Source organism: Protopterus annectens, chromosome 8.part0, assembly GCF_019279795.1.
Source record: "Protopterus annectens isolate FY-2018-M chromosome 8.part0, PAN1.0, whole genome shotgun sequence".
NCBI classification, from domain to species: Eukaryota; Metazoa; Chordata; order Ceratodontiformes; family Protopteridae; genus Protopterus; species Protopterus annectens.
The window spans coordinates 746,365,062-746,382,770 of NC_056741.1; the positions used below are offsets into that span (position 1 = coordinate 746,365,062).

At 44.7% G+C, this 17,709-nt stretch overlaps 1 protein-coding gene across 1 annotated transcript in view; it reads right to left on the minus strand.

Moving 5' to 3' along the window:
* Positions 1-17,709, minus strand: part of GBA (glucosylceramidase beta) — a 502,181-nt gene that overhangs the window by 199,089 nt on the left and 285,383 nt on the right. The window contains exons 8-9 of the mRNA XM_044079308.1: positions 16,950-17,174; positions 15,247-15,410 (exon numbers count right to left, since the gene is read on the minus strand). Of these exons, the coding sequence (XP_043935243.1) occupies positions 15,247-15,410; positions 16,950-17,174 (389 nt within the window). The remainder of the gene's footprint in view (positions 1-15,246; positions 15,411-16,949; positions 17,175-17,709) is intronic.

A 17,709-nucleotide genomic window follows, 5' to 3' on the forward strand; every position in this document is an offset into this window, starting at 1 on the left:
CCTTGCTAAAGCATTTGACACCATTCCCCATTCGGGTATTATTGATAAACTCACCAACCTGGGCATAAACCCTTATGTCACAAGATGGATTGCAAACTGGCTCTCAGACAGATCCCACAAAGTAAGAGTAGCGGGATCTATGTCTGAATCCAGACCAGTAATGAGCGGTGTGCCTCAGGGCTCTGTCCTGGGGCCCCTCCTGTTTGGCATATACTTCTCAGAAGTACAGGCAAGCACTGAAGGGCTGTGGCTGACCAAGTTTGCGGATGACTGCAAACTCGGTGCTATAACAGAGTCTCCGGCCGACATGGATATCCTCCAGAAGGGCCTTAATGAGACTGATGCATGATGTCAATGCCATGGTCTCAAGCTAAATGCTAAAAAATGCATAGTAATCCCCTTTAGAAAAAACAGAGTACCCGCGAACTACCACATAGGAGGTAACCCCTTGAAATCTGAAGAAGTAATAAGGGATCTAGGGACCCAAGTAGATAGTCAGCTTTCCCTTGATAACCATGTTGCCAAGGTGGTTAGGAAAATCCTTCTATGTGACCCATCTGATCACGAAATGGTTCGCATCAAGATCTAAGTTTGTAGTGGTGCCCCTCTACTCTTCCCTCATCAGACACATTACTGAGTACAATTCAAAAATTGGAATGTACCTGGCTAGGCATCTCCAGCAGCTGAAGAGACCACAGAGGTACCTCACTAAGAGGATTACTGGCCTCAAACAGTTGCCCTATGCAGCATGATTGAAAAAACTAAGGCTTTTCTCTGTTGCCACCGCCTTCTCAGAGGCGATCTCTGTCTAACATACAGAGCCATGTCCAACCCAGAACTGTTGAACATGCTCCATCTTAGCAAAACCAAATCTACTCGAGCTACACGCTCTAGGGATATAAACCTCAGCACAACAATGAATAGAACATGCTGGAGGGATAGATTCCTGTCGCAAAAACTTCCCTTGCTATGAAACAAGGTCCCGATCTACATAAGACAGAGTCCCTCACTATCACTCTTGATGAGTGGATGGGTAACAGAAAGTTCACACCAGGGATCATACCAACAGCTCTACTAGATAGGGGCCAAGGCTACTAGCTGCTAGATCAAGGGCCTAGGGAACTAACCAAAGGGGCGGTGAATACCGCACAACATGGCTGGGCTAATATATGCCTTCGGGCAGATAGCCCAGTACCTACCTATGAACCTATGAAGGACTCTTCTGGGGAGTCCATGTGTTTCCTCTTACACGCCAGTTTCTGAGGAGGTTCTTCGGTGGGGGCATCCGAAGAAGACTCAGAAAGGGGGTTACCCTGTACAGGGGTTTCCTGGGTCTTGCGCTCTCGGTGTCCTGGGGGGGGGTGGCCTTTGATAGTTGCAGCTCAGAGGGAATGGGTGGTAGGTCCGACGTAGGAGGATTGCTTGAAGCAAGCACCCTCTCCATCACCTGGAAAGCTGGCCTGCCTGAAGGGGAATGGGAGCTCGGAACCGAAGAAGACAATTTTGGAACTGGAGTCACACCTCACTCCATGCAGTCCGCTCCCGGAGATGGAGCCTCAAGCAAAACCGAGGTGGGAGTTACCCTCGGACCCGAAGATGGAACCGGTGACACAACCAGAGCTGTGGCCTGAACCGAAGGTTCCACCCCCCAAGCATGAGATTGAGGAAGGGTGGGTTCCGATGGAACCGACACCCAAAGGGGCCTCGGAGCCTAAGACACGGTCATTGTTGGTGCCAAGGGAAGGGGTCCTCTCGTAGATATCGGAAATATGAGCCTCGGAAAGTACAGTTTTGTACCTACCATAAATGTAGATGTTCGAGTGCTCATACAGCTGCAGTCATAACAGATGGGTTATCCTGCCGTCAGGCGGGTCCTCGGTCGGCCGAATTCCAAAGTCTAGGTCCGGTGTCGGTTGTTGTCACTTCTTCCCTGACGTCAGCGCAGCAGGGGTATAAAAGAGGCAGCCGACGCCATTTTCTTCAGTTTTTCTTGCCCCAGATGTCAGGTGCCCCCAGAAGGAAGGCAAACATAATGTTATGCAAAATGCAATGTTGATAAATCAAAAACAGTAGTTGCAAGCAAATACACCATAAAAGAATACCCCAAAAAAGGTTATATGAAAGGTGTTTGTCATAAGGCCTGTCCTAAGAGGGGAAGGAGGGGGAGAAACCTGGACCGCAGCTGTATGAGCACTTGAACAAATACATTTATGGTAGGTACAAAACTGTACTATGTTCATCGTGCATACAGCTGCAGTCATAACAGATGGGTAGAATCCCAAAGCTAAGTAAGGGTGGTAGGCACTAAGTGGAACTAGGAGGGGCTAGGATGCCCTGCAGGACTGCTGTGGCAAAGCCCACTCTAGATTTAGAGTATAGTGGGAGGTGATAGTGCTTGGAGAAAGTGTGCACTGAACTCCAGGTGGCTGCTTCCAAAATATCCTTGGTAGGGACCCCCCCTGAGGAAGGCTGCAGAGGTAGCTATGGCTCTGGTGGAGTGGGATCTGATGCATGCAGGCACAGTTTTTCCATGAAATGAGTAACAAAAGCGTATGCAGTGGGCTATCCATTTTGAAATTGTCTGTTTGGAAATAGCCTTTCCTTGAACACCTGCAGCATAGAACACAAAGAGTTGCTCAGATTTCCTGAATGGCTTTGTCCTGTTCAAATAATAACTAAGTTGTCTGTGAATGTCCAAGGAATGTAGTAGTCTTTCCCCTTTGTTTTGTGGATTAGGATAAAAGGTAGGTAAGTGGATAGTCTGATTCAAAGCCACACTGGATACTACCTTTGGCATAAAGGTAGGGTTGGTTCGTAAGGAAATTCTGTCCTGATGGAAAATGATGAATGGTTGCACAGCCATGAGGGCCTGTAGCTCCGAAACTCTGCGAGCTGAGGTGATAGCCAGAAGAAAGGCTGTTTTCCATGACAAGTACTGTAACACTGATGAAGAAGCTGGCTCGAAGGGAGGGAGGGTCAGCTTTTCCAATATGAAGTTGAGGTCCCAAGCAGGGACTGGTAGTTTCCTTGGGGGTTTTATATTCTTTGCCCCTCTGAGGAACTGCCTTAAGAGAGGATGAGAGAATAAAGGAGGATCTGTGTTGTATTGTGCAGAAATGGCTGAAGCGTGGATCTTGATGGAGGAGAAGGAAAGTCCATTGTTTAACCTCTCAGCTAGGTACTGTAAAATTTGAGGTATATTTATTACTGAAGGATTCTGTCCCTTCTTTTGATTCCAGGCACAAAATCGTTTTCATTTGGCGGAGTAGGCTTTTCTAGTAGGTCTTCTGGCCTCCAAGATGACATCCTGCACCTCCTTGGAGAGGAGAAACTGTTGGGAAATCAAGGAATTCTCCATGCAGCTAGATTTAGAGTTTTGAGATGGCTAGAGTTTTGTAGTTGTGCTGGGACAACAGAAGAGGGACTAGAGGTAGGATCCATGGTGAGGAATGTGTCAGGCTCTTCAGGAGCGGATACCAGTGTTGCCTTGGCCAGTCTGGAGCAATGAGAATCATTTTCGGCCTCTCTGCTCTGGCTTTTAATAGAACTTTGGGCAGCAGAGGAAGAGGCGGGAAGGCATAGACTGTCAATGTTGTCCAATTGAAGGAAAGTGCATCCACTTTCCAGGCCTGTGGATGATAGAATTTTTTCAACTGGCAATTCCTGTGGGTAGCAAAGAGATCTATGTCTGGCTGACCCCATGCCCGAGTTATCTTTGTGAAAATTTGAGGATGCAACTTCCATTCGTGTGGATCTGTCATATTTCTGCTTAGGTTGTCTGCCAGTGTGTTTATTTTCCCTGGCAGGAATTGTGCCTGTAAATGAATTTTCAATTCCAGTGCTGTGTTCCAAAGGGTCATGGCTTGCCTGCACAGGGGGGTATGAATGAGTTCCCCCCTGTTTGTTTATGTACCACATCACTGTGGTGTTGTCTGTCCTTATCAATAGCTGGCCTGGATGCAGTAGGTCTTTGAAGGTCATAATAGCCTTTTGCACGGCTAGCATTTCCTTTTGGTTGATGTGAAGGAGCTTCTCTTTTCGTGCCCATTTTCCCTGAATGCACTGATCTGTCATGTGTGCTCCCCAGGCATAGTCTGAGGCGTCTGTTGTGATGATTTGAGTTGCTTGAGGTACACAGAAAGGAAGACCTGTGTTTCTTTGGCAAGCTTGAGCCCACCACATAAATTCCTTTTGAAAGCATGGAATGAGTGGTATAATTGCTTCCAAGCTGTGGCTGTGTTGAGACCATAAGTTTTTTAGGTACCATTGAAGTTTCCTCATATGCAGCTTTGCACATGGGATTAGTAGGATGCAAGATGCCATGAATCCCAGAGCCTGCAGGACTTTCCTTGCAGTTAGCCTGGTGTAAGTTGACATTTTTCTGAAGTATTGAGACAGTTGCCCTTGCTTGTCTGGCGTGAGGTAGACTACCTGGGTGGTTGTATCCAAGCTGGCACCCAGGAAAATTATTTGTTGAGAGGGTATTAGTTTTGATTTCTTTTTGTTGGCCGTGTATCCCAGGAAGTTCAACAGTTTTATTACAAACGCCAGGTGCTGCAGTAGTATGTCCTTGCTGTCCGCTTGGATCAGGCAGTCGTCCAGATATGGGTAGATTTGTATCCCTTGTAGTCTGCAGAAGGCAATTACTGATGCCAGGCATTTCGTATACACTCTGGGCGCAGTAGATAAGCCAAAGGGCAATGCAGAGAATTGGTAATGGGTTGAACCTGCAAGAAATCTGAGGTATCTTCTGCAATCTTGTCTGATAGGGACATGCAGGTATGCCTCCTTGAGGTCCAATGTTACCAGCCAAGACTCCTTGCCCAGCATGGGAAGAAGCTGCTGTAATGTGAGCATCTTGAATTTTGGCACCTGTAGATATGTGTTTAGAATGGATAGGTCTAAGATAGGTCTCCAATCTTTGCCTTTCCTTGGTACCAGGAATAGCCTGGAATAAAACCCTTGACCTTGTTCTTTTGCAGGTACCTCTTGAATTGCTTTCATGTCCATGAGAGCTGAAATTTGTTTTTGTGCCTCTGCCCTTTGATTTTGTGGCACGCTTGGCACGCCTCTCATTTTTGGAAGGGTGTGAAAGTGGAACTTGTAGCCTCTGTCTATAATGTCCAGAATCCATTTGTCTTTTGTAACAATATGCCAATTTTTTGAGAATAATGTCAGTTTTCCACCCAAAGGTGCTGCCATTAAAGCTTTGCTTGGCAGGTGTAGGGGGAAGTCATTGGGTCTGTTTTCTAAAAGACTGTGATCTATCTTCTCCACCTCTTGGGGTTGGTGCTTGCCACTGTCTGGCTCTGAAAGATCCTTGAGGTTGCCCTCTACCCCTTGGACGCCTGTATCTGCCCCTTTGAGGTCTGTCCGTGGCTGGAAAGGACCAATTTTTTGAAGGCCAGTTTCTGCTGAAATGTGGAGGCTGTACCTGCAGGAAATCCTTCACTGTTTGCATTGATTTCGCTTTTTCCTCCATTTTCTTTAGTACCTCCTCTGCTTTAACACCAAACAATACATCTTTTTGAAGAGGTGCATCTAATAATTTAGCTTTGACATGATCTGGTAAGGTTTGCTCTTTGAGCCAAGCATGCCTACGTATAACAGACCCCGTAACAGCAGCTCTACATGAGGCCTCTAAAGCATCAAAACCACACTGCAAGGTATGTTTACCCACTTGCTCTGCACCATGCAACAAATCCTGCAACTCTTTTAAATCTGGTTGTTCTGGTTGTGTCATCTTGCTTTTCAGCTGAGATATCAAAAACTGTTGATACTTTAACATATGGAACTGACAGTTTAATGCCCTCATGGTTAAAGTGGCCGAGGTGTACACCTTTTTCCCCCACCTTTCTAAAGATCTGGAGTCTCTCTCTGAAGGTAATGGATTTTTAGAAGTAGAGGCCTTAATTCCCTTGGGACCCTGTGAAATAGTTTCTGGGTCAGCAGTATGGCTTTTATATAGGAACTGGTAAGAATCAGGAACCCAGTAATACCTGTCTGGTTTAACAGGAGCTGGAGGCAAAGAATCAGGATTAAGGCTGGCTTCTGTGTACACATCATCCAATATATCTAAAACAGGAGGGATAGCCAGAGGCCTATGCTGGGAGAGCAGAAGAAATTCCCTGAGCCTTTTCTTGGAATCTGAGTAATCTTGGCCTTCCCAGTGAAAGTGTTCCCTCAAAGTATGCAGGGTTTCCCCAAAAGAGAAGTCCTCAGGGGGGGAGACCGAGGGAATAGACTCCTCTGCATCAGAGTCTTCGAATGGAGAATAGGCACAATCCTGGTCCTCAGATAGTTCTGAGGCAATAGAAGTTTGATCTGAGGAAGGGTAGTCTTCCTCTAATCTGGGCCTTTTGTCAGAGGGGGGTTGAAAACCCCTGATAAGAGTAATCAAATCCTCAGCCATTTTAAGCATCTGTTTTTTAGGCATGGTGCCTTGAGAGGGTGTCTGAGGAACCTGTTTTTTGGTTTTCATGGCTGTTTTAGATTTAGTGAAGGCTTTAATAGAGAAGGAGGAAGGCCTGAAGACCCCTTGAGAAATGGCAGGCCTGTCTAAATTCTGAGTTTCCCCGCCAGGAGTGGCGTCGGTATCTGTAGTAGGAATGGGGGCCGAGGAGCCTGCGACCTCGGGTACTGAAGACACCTGTAATGCATTGTCATCGGTACTCTGGGGCTGCGTAAACGCCTCGCTGAGTACCGGAGAACTGGTAGTCGGCCTTAGCGTGGTATCAGTAGGTGGTGCGGACCTCGTATGTCGGTCCTTATCTTTGCGTTTTTTTGCTCAAAACTGGAGTCGGAGTATCCGACGACATAATATAATTAAATTTTTTGCCAAAAAAGTGAAGGGCGAACTCCGCCCGACGCTTAATAGTGCATTTGTTGAATCTAGCTCAAAAACGGCAGGCCGAGACGTCGTGGTCTGGGCCTAAGCAAGGTATACAGTAAGAGTGGAAATCCTTATGCGGTATTTGCTTCCCACATGAAATGCAATTATTAACTTTGTCTGACATCGGTCTGAGGCAAGAAAAGTTTCCCCAATGGGGTACTTAGCTTTCAAGAAGACTTCGGCTGAAATACTTTCGTAAATCTCAGGAGCTGGCCGACCGGCACTTGCGAACTGCTTCTGCTTCGGGCACCGCGCGGCAAGAAAGACTGAAGAAAATGGCGTCGGCTGCCTCTTTTATACCCCTGCCGTGCTGACGTCAGGGAAGAAACGATGACAACCCACGCCGGACCTAGACTTTGGAATTCGGCCGACCGAGGACCCGCCTGATGGCAGGATAACCCATCTGTTATGACTGCAGCTGTATGCACGATGAACATCCGAGGGGTCCAAGGGAGGAGAATACGTGGGGGTCGCCGGGGCAATGGACCCAAAACCTGTAGTGGGATTGGTTCTAGGAAAGTTTGTAATTCCCCTGGCAGTCAGCAGCTGATCAAAGAGACGCACCACATCCAGCTCAGATAGGCTCCTGGTGGACCATACCGATGCCCCTGAGGGGGAGCCAGGCCGGTCCAAAAAGGGGCTGAATGCTTGTCCGGCAAATGGATCCACAGATGGGGAGTACTGGGTCCATGGTGCAGTGAAAATTGTCACCGAGAATTTCAGTTTAGAAACTGGTAAAAGGGGAATAATTGGAGCTGAGAACGGGCTCGGAGCCGAAGTCAAAGTTGGGGTGGAGGTCAATAGCAGCTCCGAAGATGCTGTCAGAACAGACGTCGGAGCGGAGATGGGGGACGTCGGTGCAGAGGTAGAGGCAGGCAAACTGGCTAGAGCCGAAGTCACAGTGGGAGCCGTAGTCATAAGTGCCGGGACCAGCGCCGACGAGGTGATCATGGCAACTCCCGTATGAACCACTAGAGCCAAACTCGGAGCCGAGGGGGTCTAAACCAAGGAGGCGATTCTATGCTCAGAAGAAGTCTTAGGGGCAAACCTCCTAAGCATAAGGCCCATATCACCAGGTGGTGAAGAGGGGTCAGAACGAGGATGTTTTTTTGTCTACAGATGGAGGGGTCGAGACCTCCGACGCAGAAATAGCCTCCGAGAAGGGAGAAGGAAGCAGGCCTTTGAGAATTAGCTTATTTCGTCTTTCATTCAGTGTCCGCTGACTGAAACTGGCACAAATGTCACAGGGAGATTTCGCCGATAAGTGTGAAACCCCCAAACAATAAACACATTACTTATGCAGATCACTATTAGGGAGTTTACCACTGCAAGAAGAGCAGTGTTTAAACCCTGTTGTCCCTTTCTTTTCAGACATACCAATAGTAAAGTACAGTTTTGTACCTACCATAAATGTAGATGTCCGATAGGAATGCATCTGCAGTCCTTACAAATGGGTAGTCCTGTCGTCAGGCAGCCCTTCGGTCAGCCGGATTCCAAAGTCTGGGTCTGGCTTCGGCTGGTGTCGCACTTCACCCGACATCATAGCTGCAGTTTTTCGGGTATAAAGGCATCAGCCGACGCCATTTTCCTCAGTGTTTCTTGCCCCAGATGCCAGGTGCCCTCTTGGATGGCTAAATTTGGATAAATGCCAATGTTTCCAAATAGTAGAGAGCAAACACATAAAATAAGCATGTATGTACATATATACAAACAAATACACCATAATAGATCCCCAAGCTAGCTGAAGGATGGCAAATACCCTAGGAGTACCACAGAGGGAAGGTGGGTGGGTAATCCTGACTGCAGATGCATTCCTATCGGACATCTACATTTATGGTAGGTACAAAACTGTACTATGTCCTTCAAGGATGCATCTGCAGTCCTTACAAATGGGTAGAATACCATAGCTAAACTAGGGGAGGAGGAAAAAGGAGAGATTATGGTGTAGTTAGGATCCCTTGCAAAACAGCAGTGGCAAAACCTGCTCGGGATCTAGAGTATAAAGGTAAATTGTAATACTTGGCAAATGTATGCACGGAGGTCCAAGTAGCAGCCTCTATAATGTCCTTGGTAGCCACTCCTCGTAAGAAAGCTGTGGTAGTGGCTGTAGCCCTTGTGGAGTGAGGTCTGATGTTCTCTGGAGTTTTCTTTCCATGGTAGGAGTAACAAAATCTAATGCAATTTCCTATCCATTTGGAGATTGTCTGTTTTGAAATTGGTTTTCCTTCTTTTCCTGTTGCATATGCTACCAGCAGCTGGTCAGTCTTTCTATTGGACTTTGTCCTGTCCAGGTAGTAGCGTAATTGTCTATGTACATCCAAGGTATGCAACAGTCTTTCTCCCCTGTTCTGTGGGTTGGGGAAGAATGTAGGTAGGTGGATAGCCTGATTTAAAGACACTCTGGATACCACCTTAGGCATAAATGTAGGATTTGTTCTCATGGACACTCTATCTTGATGGAAGATCAGGAAGGGTTGCACTGCCATTAATGCCTGTAGTTCAGAGACCCTTCTTGCTGAGGTGATTGCCAGCAGGAAAGCAGTCTTCCAGGATAAGTATTGTAATGCTGCTGTTGCTGCTGGTTCAAAAGGGGGAAGTGTCAATTTTTCTAGCACAAAGTTCAAGTCCCATGCTGGCAATGGTGGTTTCCTGGGAGGTTTTACATTTTTAATTCCTCTCAGAAACTGTCTGAGCAGAGGATGACAGAAGACAGGAGGATCCAAGCTGTATTCTGCTGAAATAGCTGATGCATGTAATCTTGATGGAAGAATAGGACAGGCCTGTATGGAAGAGCTCTGCCAAGTACTCCAGGATGTTGGCTATGTTTACCAATGCCACATCTTCTCCCTTTGCAGTACTCCAAATGAGATACCTTTTCCATTTTGCTGCATAATTCTTTCTTGTTGAAGGTCTACGAGCCTCAAGGATTAGGTCTTTAACCCTTTGGGATAAATTTGGGTTAATTGCTCTTATGTAATGTTCCAGGCAGTTAGTTGCAGAGTTTTCAGGTTTGGATGCAGGATGTTGTAGTTGTTCTGTGTTAACAGTAATGGGATCAGGGGAAGTGTCCATATTTGTTCCCGAGACATGCTCCTCAGCAATGGGTACCAATGTTGTCTTGGCCAGTCTGGAGCTATCAGAATGATCCTTGGATGTTCCTCTTTGATCTTCAAAAGCACCTTGTGCATCAAAGGAAGTGGTGGGAATGCGTATGCTGTCAGGTTTTTCCAACTGAAAGATAGGGAGTCCACTTTCCAAGCAAGTGGGTGGTACGTCCTTGTGCAGAATTTCTTTAGCTGGTGACTGAGTGGGGATGCAAATAAGTCTATTTGTGGTAATCCCCATTCTCTTGTGATGGCTTTGAAGATGTCCGGATGCAGCATCCATTCGTGGGCATCTGTGGTAGTTCTGCTTAAGATGTCTGCTAGAATGTTTTCTTTTCCCGGTACAAAAATTGCTTGTAACTGAATGTTGTAGCTCAGAGCCACATCCCATAGGTCCAGTGCAAGCCGGCATAGGGGGTAAGAGTGTGTGCCTCCCTGTTTGTTGATGTACCACATAACTGTGGTGTTGTCTGTCCTTATCATCAACTGACCTTCTTCGAGAAATGGTCTGAATGACTGGATTGCTAATTTTACTGCCAGCATTTCCTTTAGATTTATGTGCAGGCGCAGCTGGTCTTGAGTCCATAAGCCTTGTATGCACTTGCCCAGCATGTGTGCCCCCCAACCGAGGTCTGAGGCATCTGTCATGATGGTTTGGCTTGGTTGACTGTTGCAGAAGGGCAATCCTGTGTTTGATTGACAGGCCTGAGCCCACCATAGGAATTCTTGCTTCAGGCATGGGATTATTGGAATTTTGGTTTCTAGGCTGTGCTTGTGTTGGGACCACAAATTCTTTAGGTACCACTGTAGCTTTCTCATATGCAGTCTGGCATGAGGGACCAGAATTATGCAGGATGCCATGAAGCCTAGGGCTTGCAGTACTTTTCTTGCAGTTAGATGGTTCTGCTTTGTTAATGCCAAGAAGTAGAGAGGTAGTTGCTCTTTCTTTTCTGCAGTAAGGAATGCCATTTGTTTTGATGTGTCCAGCTCTGCACCCAGAAAGGTTATTCTTTGGGATGGAATCAGCCTTGACTTTTTTATATTGACTGTATATCCCAGGGCTTGCAGCAGGTAAATGACTCTTTGTAAGTCTTCTGTTAGCTTGCTTTTGCTGTCCGCTTGTATCAGGCAGTCGTCCAGGTAGGGATAAATTTGGATCCCCTGAAGTCTGCAATGAGCAATTACTGATGCCAGGCATTTCGTGAACACTCTGGGCGCAGTAGATAAGCCAAAGGGCAATGCTGAGAATTGATAATGCTCTGATCCTGCAAGAAATCTGAGGTATCTTCTGCAAATTGGTCGTATGGGGACGTGCAGGTATGCCTCCTTGAGATCTAGAGTTACCAGCCAAGACTCCTTGCCCAGCATGGGAAGAAGCTGCTGTAGGGTCAGCATTTTGAATTTTGGAACAATGAGGAATGTGTTTAAAGCGGACAGGTCGAGAATAGGCCTCCATTTGCTCTCTTTTCTTGGTACCAGGAAGAGTCTGGAGTAAAACCCTTTCCTTGTTCCATAGATGGTACCTTCTCCACAGCTCTCATTCTTAATAATTGAGATATTTGCTTTAGAGCTTCTGCCCTTTGAGTAGGTGGTAGGTTTGGCATTCCTCTCTTTCCTGGTAGAGTATGGAAATGGAACCTGTAACCTTGGTCTATAGTTTGCAAAATCCATTTTTCCCTTGTGATGCAATGCCAGTTCTTTGAAAATAAGGTTAGCTTTCCGCCTAAGGGTGCTTCCAGTTGTTCCCTGGTAGGCGGTGCCACAGTCAAGTCACTGTGATTGTGTTGTTGTAGTGGTGGTGGCTGCGTCCGTGCCTCGCTGGTTGTTACCTTGCCACTGGACGCCCCTGTAGGCACCCCTGGATTGGTTTCTGCCTCTTGAATGCCTATTCCTGCCTCTCTGTGTCTTAGAGGAGTCCGGAAAGGACCAATTCTTGGAGGGCCAGTTCCTGCTAAACCTTGGAGGTTGAACCTGTAAGAAATCTTTCACTGTTTGTACAGATTTCGCCTTCTCTTCCATCTTTTTTAGTACCTGCTGTGCAGGGGAACCAAATAAATTGACTTTGTCCATGGGTGCATCCAAAAGCTTTGATTTGACATGGTCTGGTAATGCCTGCTCTTTCAACCATGCATGTCTCCTGATAACTGTGCCAGTCATGGCTGATCTAAAGGAAGCCTCCAGTGCATCATAGCCACATTTTAAAGAATGGTTACTAACCTGCTGTATGTTATGTACCATTTCCTGAACATATTTTTTATCTAAAGATTCTTCAGAGGACAGCTTTTTAGTTAACTGGTCAAGCATAAACTCTTGATATTGAATCATATGAAATTGACAGTTCAAAGCCCTAGCTGACAAAGTAGCAGAGGTGTAAACTTTTTTACCCCATCTCTCTAAGGACCTGGATTCCCTTTCAGAGGTGAGGGGGTTATTAGTAGATGCAGTTGCTACAGCTTTAGGGCCCTGGGAGATAGTCTCTGGATCTGCAAAAGGAGCCTTGTATAAATGGTGATGAGTGTCCGGGACCCTGTAGAACCTATCGGGCTTAGCAGGGGCTGGAGGTAATGAATCAGGAGCAGTGCAAGCATCATTAAATGCATCATCTACAACAGAAAGAACTGGAGGAATAGCTAAAGGCCTATGTTGTGGCAAATGTAGAAAGGTTCTAAGCCTTTTTCTGGAGTCTGAGAAATCTTGGCCCTGCCACTGAAATTGTTCCCTCATAGCATGCAAGGTTTCCCCAAAGGAAAATTCCTCAGGTGGAGAGGCTGAAGGAATGGACTCTTCTGCATCAGAGTCTTCGTAAGGGGAATAAGGAGCCTCAGGAGGGTCTGTATGTTCTGAGTCATCAGAGGAATCATCTGTGGATACTGGCTCAGGGGGCTCTGCTCTAGGCCTCTTCTCTGGAGGTGGAAGAGAGGTCCTGTCTGGATGAGGCTGGGATCCACGAATTAAGGAAATGAGATCCTCAGCTAAAGAAAGCATATGGGAACTGGTGCTGGGCCTGTGAGAGGGGGGTTTGGCAGGCACCGTTTTTGAAGCTTTGGCTGCTTTAGCCCTGGCAAAGGCCTTAATGGACATGGCTGCAGGAGGCCTAGCAGCTCCACGTGCAGGGGTTGAAATATCCAAGGGAATAGTGTCTGATAATTCCTGAGAAACCACAACAGAAGGTTGGATTTCAGAAGCGGATTCTACCAGGTTAGAAGAGGCCTCGGTAGAAGGCATGGTTTCGGCTGAAGAAAGAACCGCTTGCTCGGTTTCGGCCGAAACCGAGACACTCGCGGTTTGCTTAACCGCGGTTTGGACCGCGAGTGTCGGTCCTTTTCTTTGCGTTTTTTGGTAAATTGCGTAGTCGGAGGATCCGACGGCATAATATAGACAAAATCAGAGCCGAAAAACTGCTCAGCAAACTCCGATCGACGTCTAAGCGTCCGTCGGTTAAAAGAAGCACAGGCTAGACAAGCTGCTACATCGTGGTCTGGGCCTAAACAAGGTAAGCAGTAAGAGTGGAAATCTTTATGAGGTATTTGTTTCCCACAAGTTAAACAGTTATTCACTTTTTCTGACATCGGCTGAGGCAAGAAAGAGTCCCCAACGGGGTACTTAGCTTTTTAGAAGTCTTCGAAGTAGTATTCGGTAGTAGTAATCTCTGGATCTGACCGACCGGCACTTGCGAACAGCTTCTGCTTGGCCACGCGGCAAGAAAGACTGAGGAAAATGGCGTCGGCTGATGCCTTTATACCCGAAAAACTGCAGCTATGACGTCGGGTGAAGTGCGACACCAGCCGAAGCCAGACCCAGACTTTGGAATCCGGCCGACCGAAGGGCTGCCTGACGACAGGACTACCCATTTGTAAGGACTGCAGATGCATCCTAGAAGGACATACACACAACGCTAATCTAGAAAGGAAAGTTAGAGATATAAAAGAGGGAAATACCAACAATGGTATTGGGAATACCACAAGGGTAAAAAGGGCAAATACCAACAATGGTATGAGAAAAGCGATACCTGTGGGTAGAGTGGAGTAAGTTATTAGAGAAAAATAATAGTTTGACAGGAAAGAACTCACAAATACTATAAAATTTGAAAAATACAACACTTAGCTGGAGAGCTCGGTGAAACGGTGCTATATGGCTGTGTAGAAAACGAGATCTGGGATAACTGAGTGAAGGCCATTGTGGGTAGCAACTTAGCTCAAGAGTTTTTGGTGCACGCGAGCTTGGTATAAGGCCGACTCAGTTCTGAGGGCTCAGAACCGAACCCATCAGTGATGAATAGGAAGAAGATTAACAACTTCAGATTATAAGTATTTTCCACAGTACTGTGACTTTGGTATAGTGACAGGAAAAGAAACTATACCCAAAGCAAGTAATACCATGTTGGATAGGGCACAAGAAAATCATTTCATGAGGTGGTTGTCTCCATGCCACAATTACTCAGTATATCAGGTTTCATAGACTGAAGTGTAGGCGATACACTAATGACCAAGTGTTTGTACACTGAAAGGCACAATAAAGTGGCAAGACCAGGGACTGTACAAACAATATATTATAGGAGTAGCATAAAAGCATTGGAAACATGAACAAATCAGTACAGACAATGATGAAGTTTATATCACATGAGACCAAACATTGCCAACAGTTCAAAAATAGATGCAAGAAAACAGATAAGGGTGTGCAAGCAGAAATGAGAGCTATGTGAAAGAAACCCAGACAATTCTAGTAGTAGTAGCAGTAGTAAAAGCAACAGGACTAATAAAAAAAATAATTTACAGCCATACTTAAATATGCTACTAATACATGTAACCCCCAAGTGAACCGCAGAAGAAGGCAATTCTGAGTACATGAGGGTGCTGAGAACAACACTCATGGCTAACATTAAAGAATGAAAGAATGAAAAAATAGTAATCTCTTAAACTCTAACTATACCCTGATTTAGAAGGAGGTCCATTCCCATCACAGTATTACAAACCCAAGACATTTGGAAAAATTAAATATTTTATAATTTCTCTTTTATGTAAAAATGCTTTTTTTATTCCAAACATTTGTTGCATGTTTGAAAAGGAAAAAGGCATATACAAATTACTGGCCATGTATGGGAACTTAATGAACAGAGCTGCATTATAGAGCTGTGCATTACAAGGAAAACATCTTCAAAACTATAAGGTATACCAAGCTATTTTTGGGAGAGGTGGTATGTTCTGACATTCACTGTCTGCAAAGACCCTCCATTTTTCTCTTTCTGCTTACCTGAAGTGGGCCAAGTGGTAAAACATTGGCTGTTTGTAGAATGTGTCTTTAGCTGTATCCACAATTACAGGGCTGTCTACATAATTCTCCACCCAGGTTGGTCCTCCTTTCAAGTCTAGGGCAATGTTCCAGTCTGTCCACCCTGTCACATAATTGTTCAGATCCTAAAAAAATGCAATCAACAATTTCACATATAAAACATCTTAAGACTACAGTCTGTAGTCAAGAAGTTAGGTCTGGAGCTATGTAGCCATATGGGTTGCTAACAAGATTCAAATGTGTTCTCTTCAATGCCACATTTTCTGCATCACACAATTCTTTTAATTTCCTTTACTCCAAACACAAGGCTACCGCATTTTAACCGTCTCCACCTCTGTTTCTTCTCTACACCAGATTCTGTGCTTGTTCTGCAAGCCATTTTGTTTACCTGTGACATTTCAATTGTTACCTTTTGTTATCTGTTACAGCATCTAATATATCACAGGGATACTTTTCCAGTTGTAATACTGAGTAGGGGATGAGTTGCTAAATACACAATATTTACAGCCTATTGATTAAATCACTGATTACAACTACAGAAAGGTTCAATAATGGCCTGCTTAGTACCTTAAAATTTACAAACTTAACAAGAATACTGTCAGGTCATTGTGCAATTCTTTATTGTCAGATCTCGGACAGTGAAAATTCTTGCACTTGCAACTCAGAGATTTAACAAAAATAAGAAATTTAGTACTGATTATGTTCTCATCTCTCCTGGATAAATTAGGTCTAAATATGCAAACAAGATTGTGATGATAGTGAGTCCTGCAACACCCCACTGGTTACCGACATCTCAACAAAGAGCTCCCCCAAATTAGTGTGAACTGTTTCCCCTTGAGCTTCCCCAGTTATCAAAGCTGTGATATGACAATCTGGACCAGCAAGACATCTGTTTTGTGAAGTCTAGCTGCTTTCTATAAGTCAGGTTACTAGCTTCCGAGAATTTACCATATGAAGTTATCTTTATTAAAAAATGTTATAACTAACTAAAACTAAAGCTAGAACTTTATAACTTTTATGAGTAAAGAAATAAGGGTAATTGGTCTATAATAACTGTAAAAACAAAATGGCATGTACAAACTTTTAAGAGTGCTCTCTTTGACAGATGTCTCCTCTAATAAATGCAGAGGCCACATGAAAACTAAAAACAAAAGTCCTTAACAGGTCTGGCAGCACCCCAACCCATTTTCATTCAGATAGTACATGCATTTTTGGCACTCAGACAATCATTATAACAACAGAAACATGTTCTTAAAGTAAAACAAAAAATCAGAATAATTTAAGCCATCATCTTACCGGTTAACTTCTACAATCTATGTGGCTAGGCAATTTAGATACTAGCTACAGAACACATAAAAAAGAAAAGGACCATGCCATACGTATGCTGTAATATAATGGTTTTGAGCTATTGCCTGCAGTGTGCAAAGATTTCTGAATACTGACTGTAGTCTAGAAGAGCTCTTTTTACCACCCCTCCTTCAGCATGGTAAGTTCAGATAAAATTCCTCCCCATAAAGTCAAATGAAGCAAGCCAGCAGTTTTAGAGCAATATGAAAGGAAACAACCACTGTACTGCAGGCTTTCACAGTAGCTGGCAAGCCTCTCATTTCAGAGGTTGTGCAATAAACTATAAATGATTCTTTGAATGCAAACCCCTTTCTTACCTTAATGATGTCTTCACTGTACTGGTTCCCTCTCTCCCAGGATCCCAATTGCACCCCTTTCCCATACAGAAGGAAACCAGTGCAAGCCTCTGTAGCAAATAAATAGTATTCAGGAAACAACTTGTGTGTTGTGCTCAATGTAATACCAGCAGGAGCAAACTCATCCATATACCAGTGGACAGCAATGCCATTAATGTAACGAGCTGCCTTCATATCACTTAGAACCTGAAAGTCAAAGTAACAGTATTAGAACAGTTTTGTCACAAACAGCCAGAAAGTAAGGTAGAAAACACAGAAGAACATGAATAAAAAATCAATCTAGCTCTAATGCAGAATGCTGGTTTGTAAGGGAGTGGAACTGCAGCTATTGTGATTATAAGTTTTGTGGTTAATGAAATAAGAAAGTATGAGCTAAATGGCAAATAGAAATGAATGCAGTAATCCCTCATTTGTTTACTTTTTTTCTAAATGGCTTGTCCTGTTGGAAGTCAAAAAATTCAAAAGTGCTACATTACAAAAGTTGTATGTGTAGCAGACAATATATATCCCTTTCTTGATTCACGCTTTTCACATCCTAACTATGTGAGAAATTATGATTACTACTTAGCAATGCTTTAATATATTCCAAGTGGATGGGCACTTTATTATGACTTTATTTACATGGTGCAAGTTTAATCACTGTTGCATACTGATGAGCATCATTTTGACAACGCTAAATGCATAATGGCTGAACTTTTAGTTATGTACTTACCATAACTTT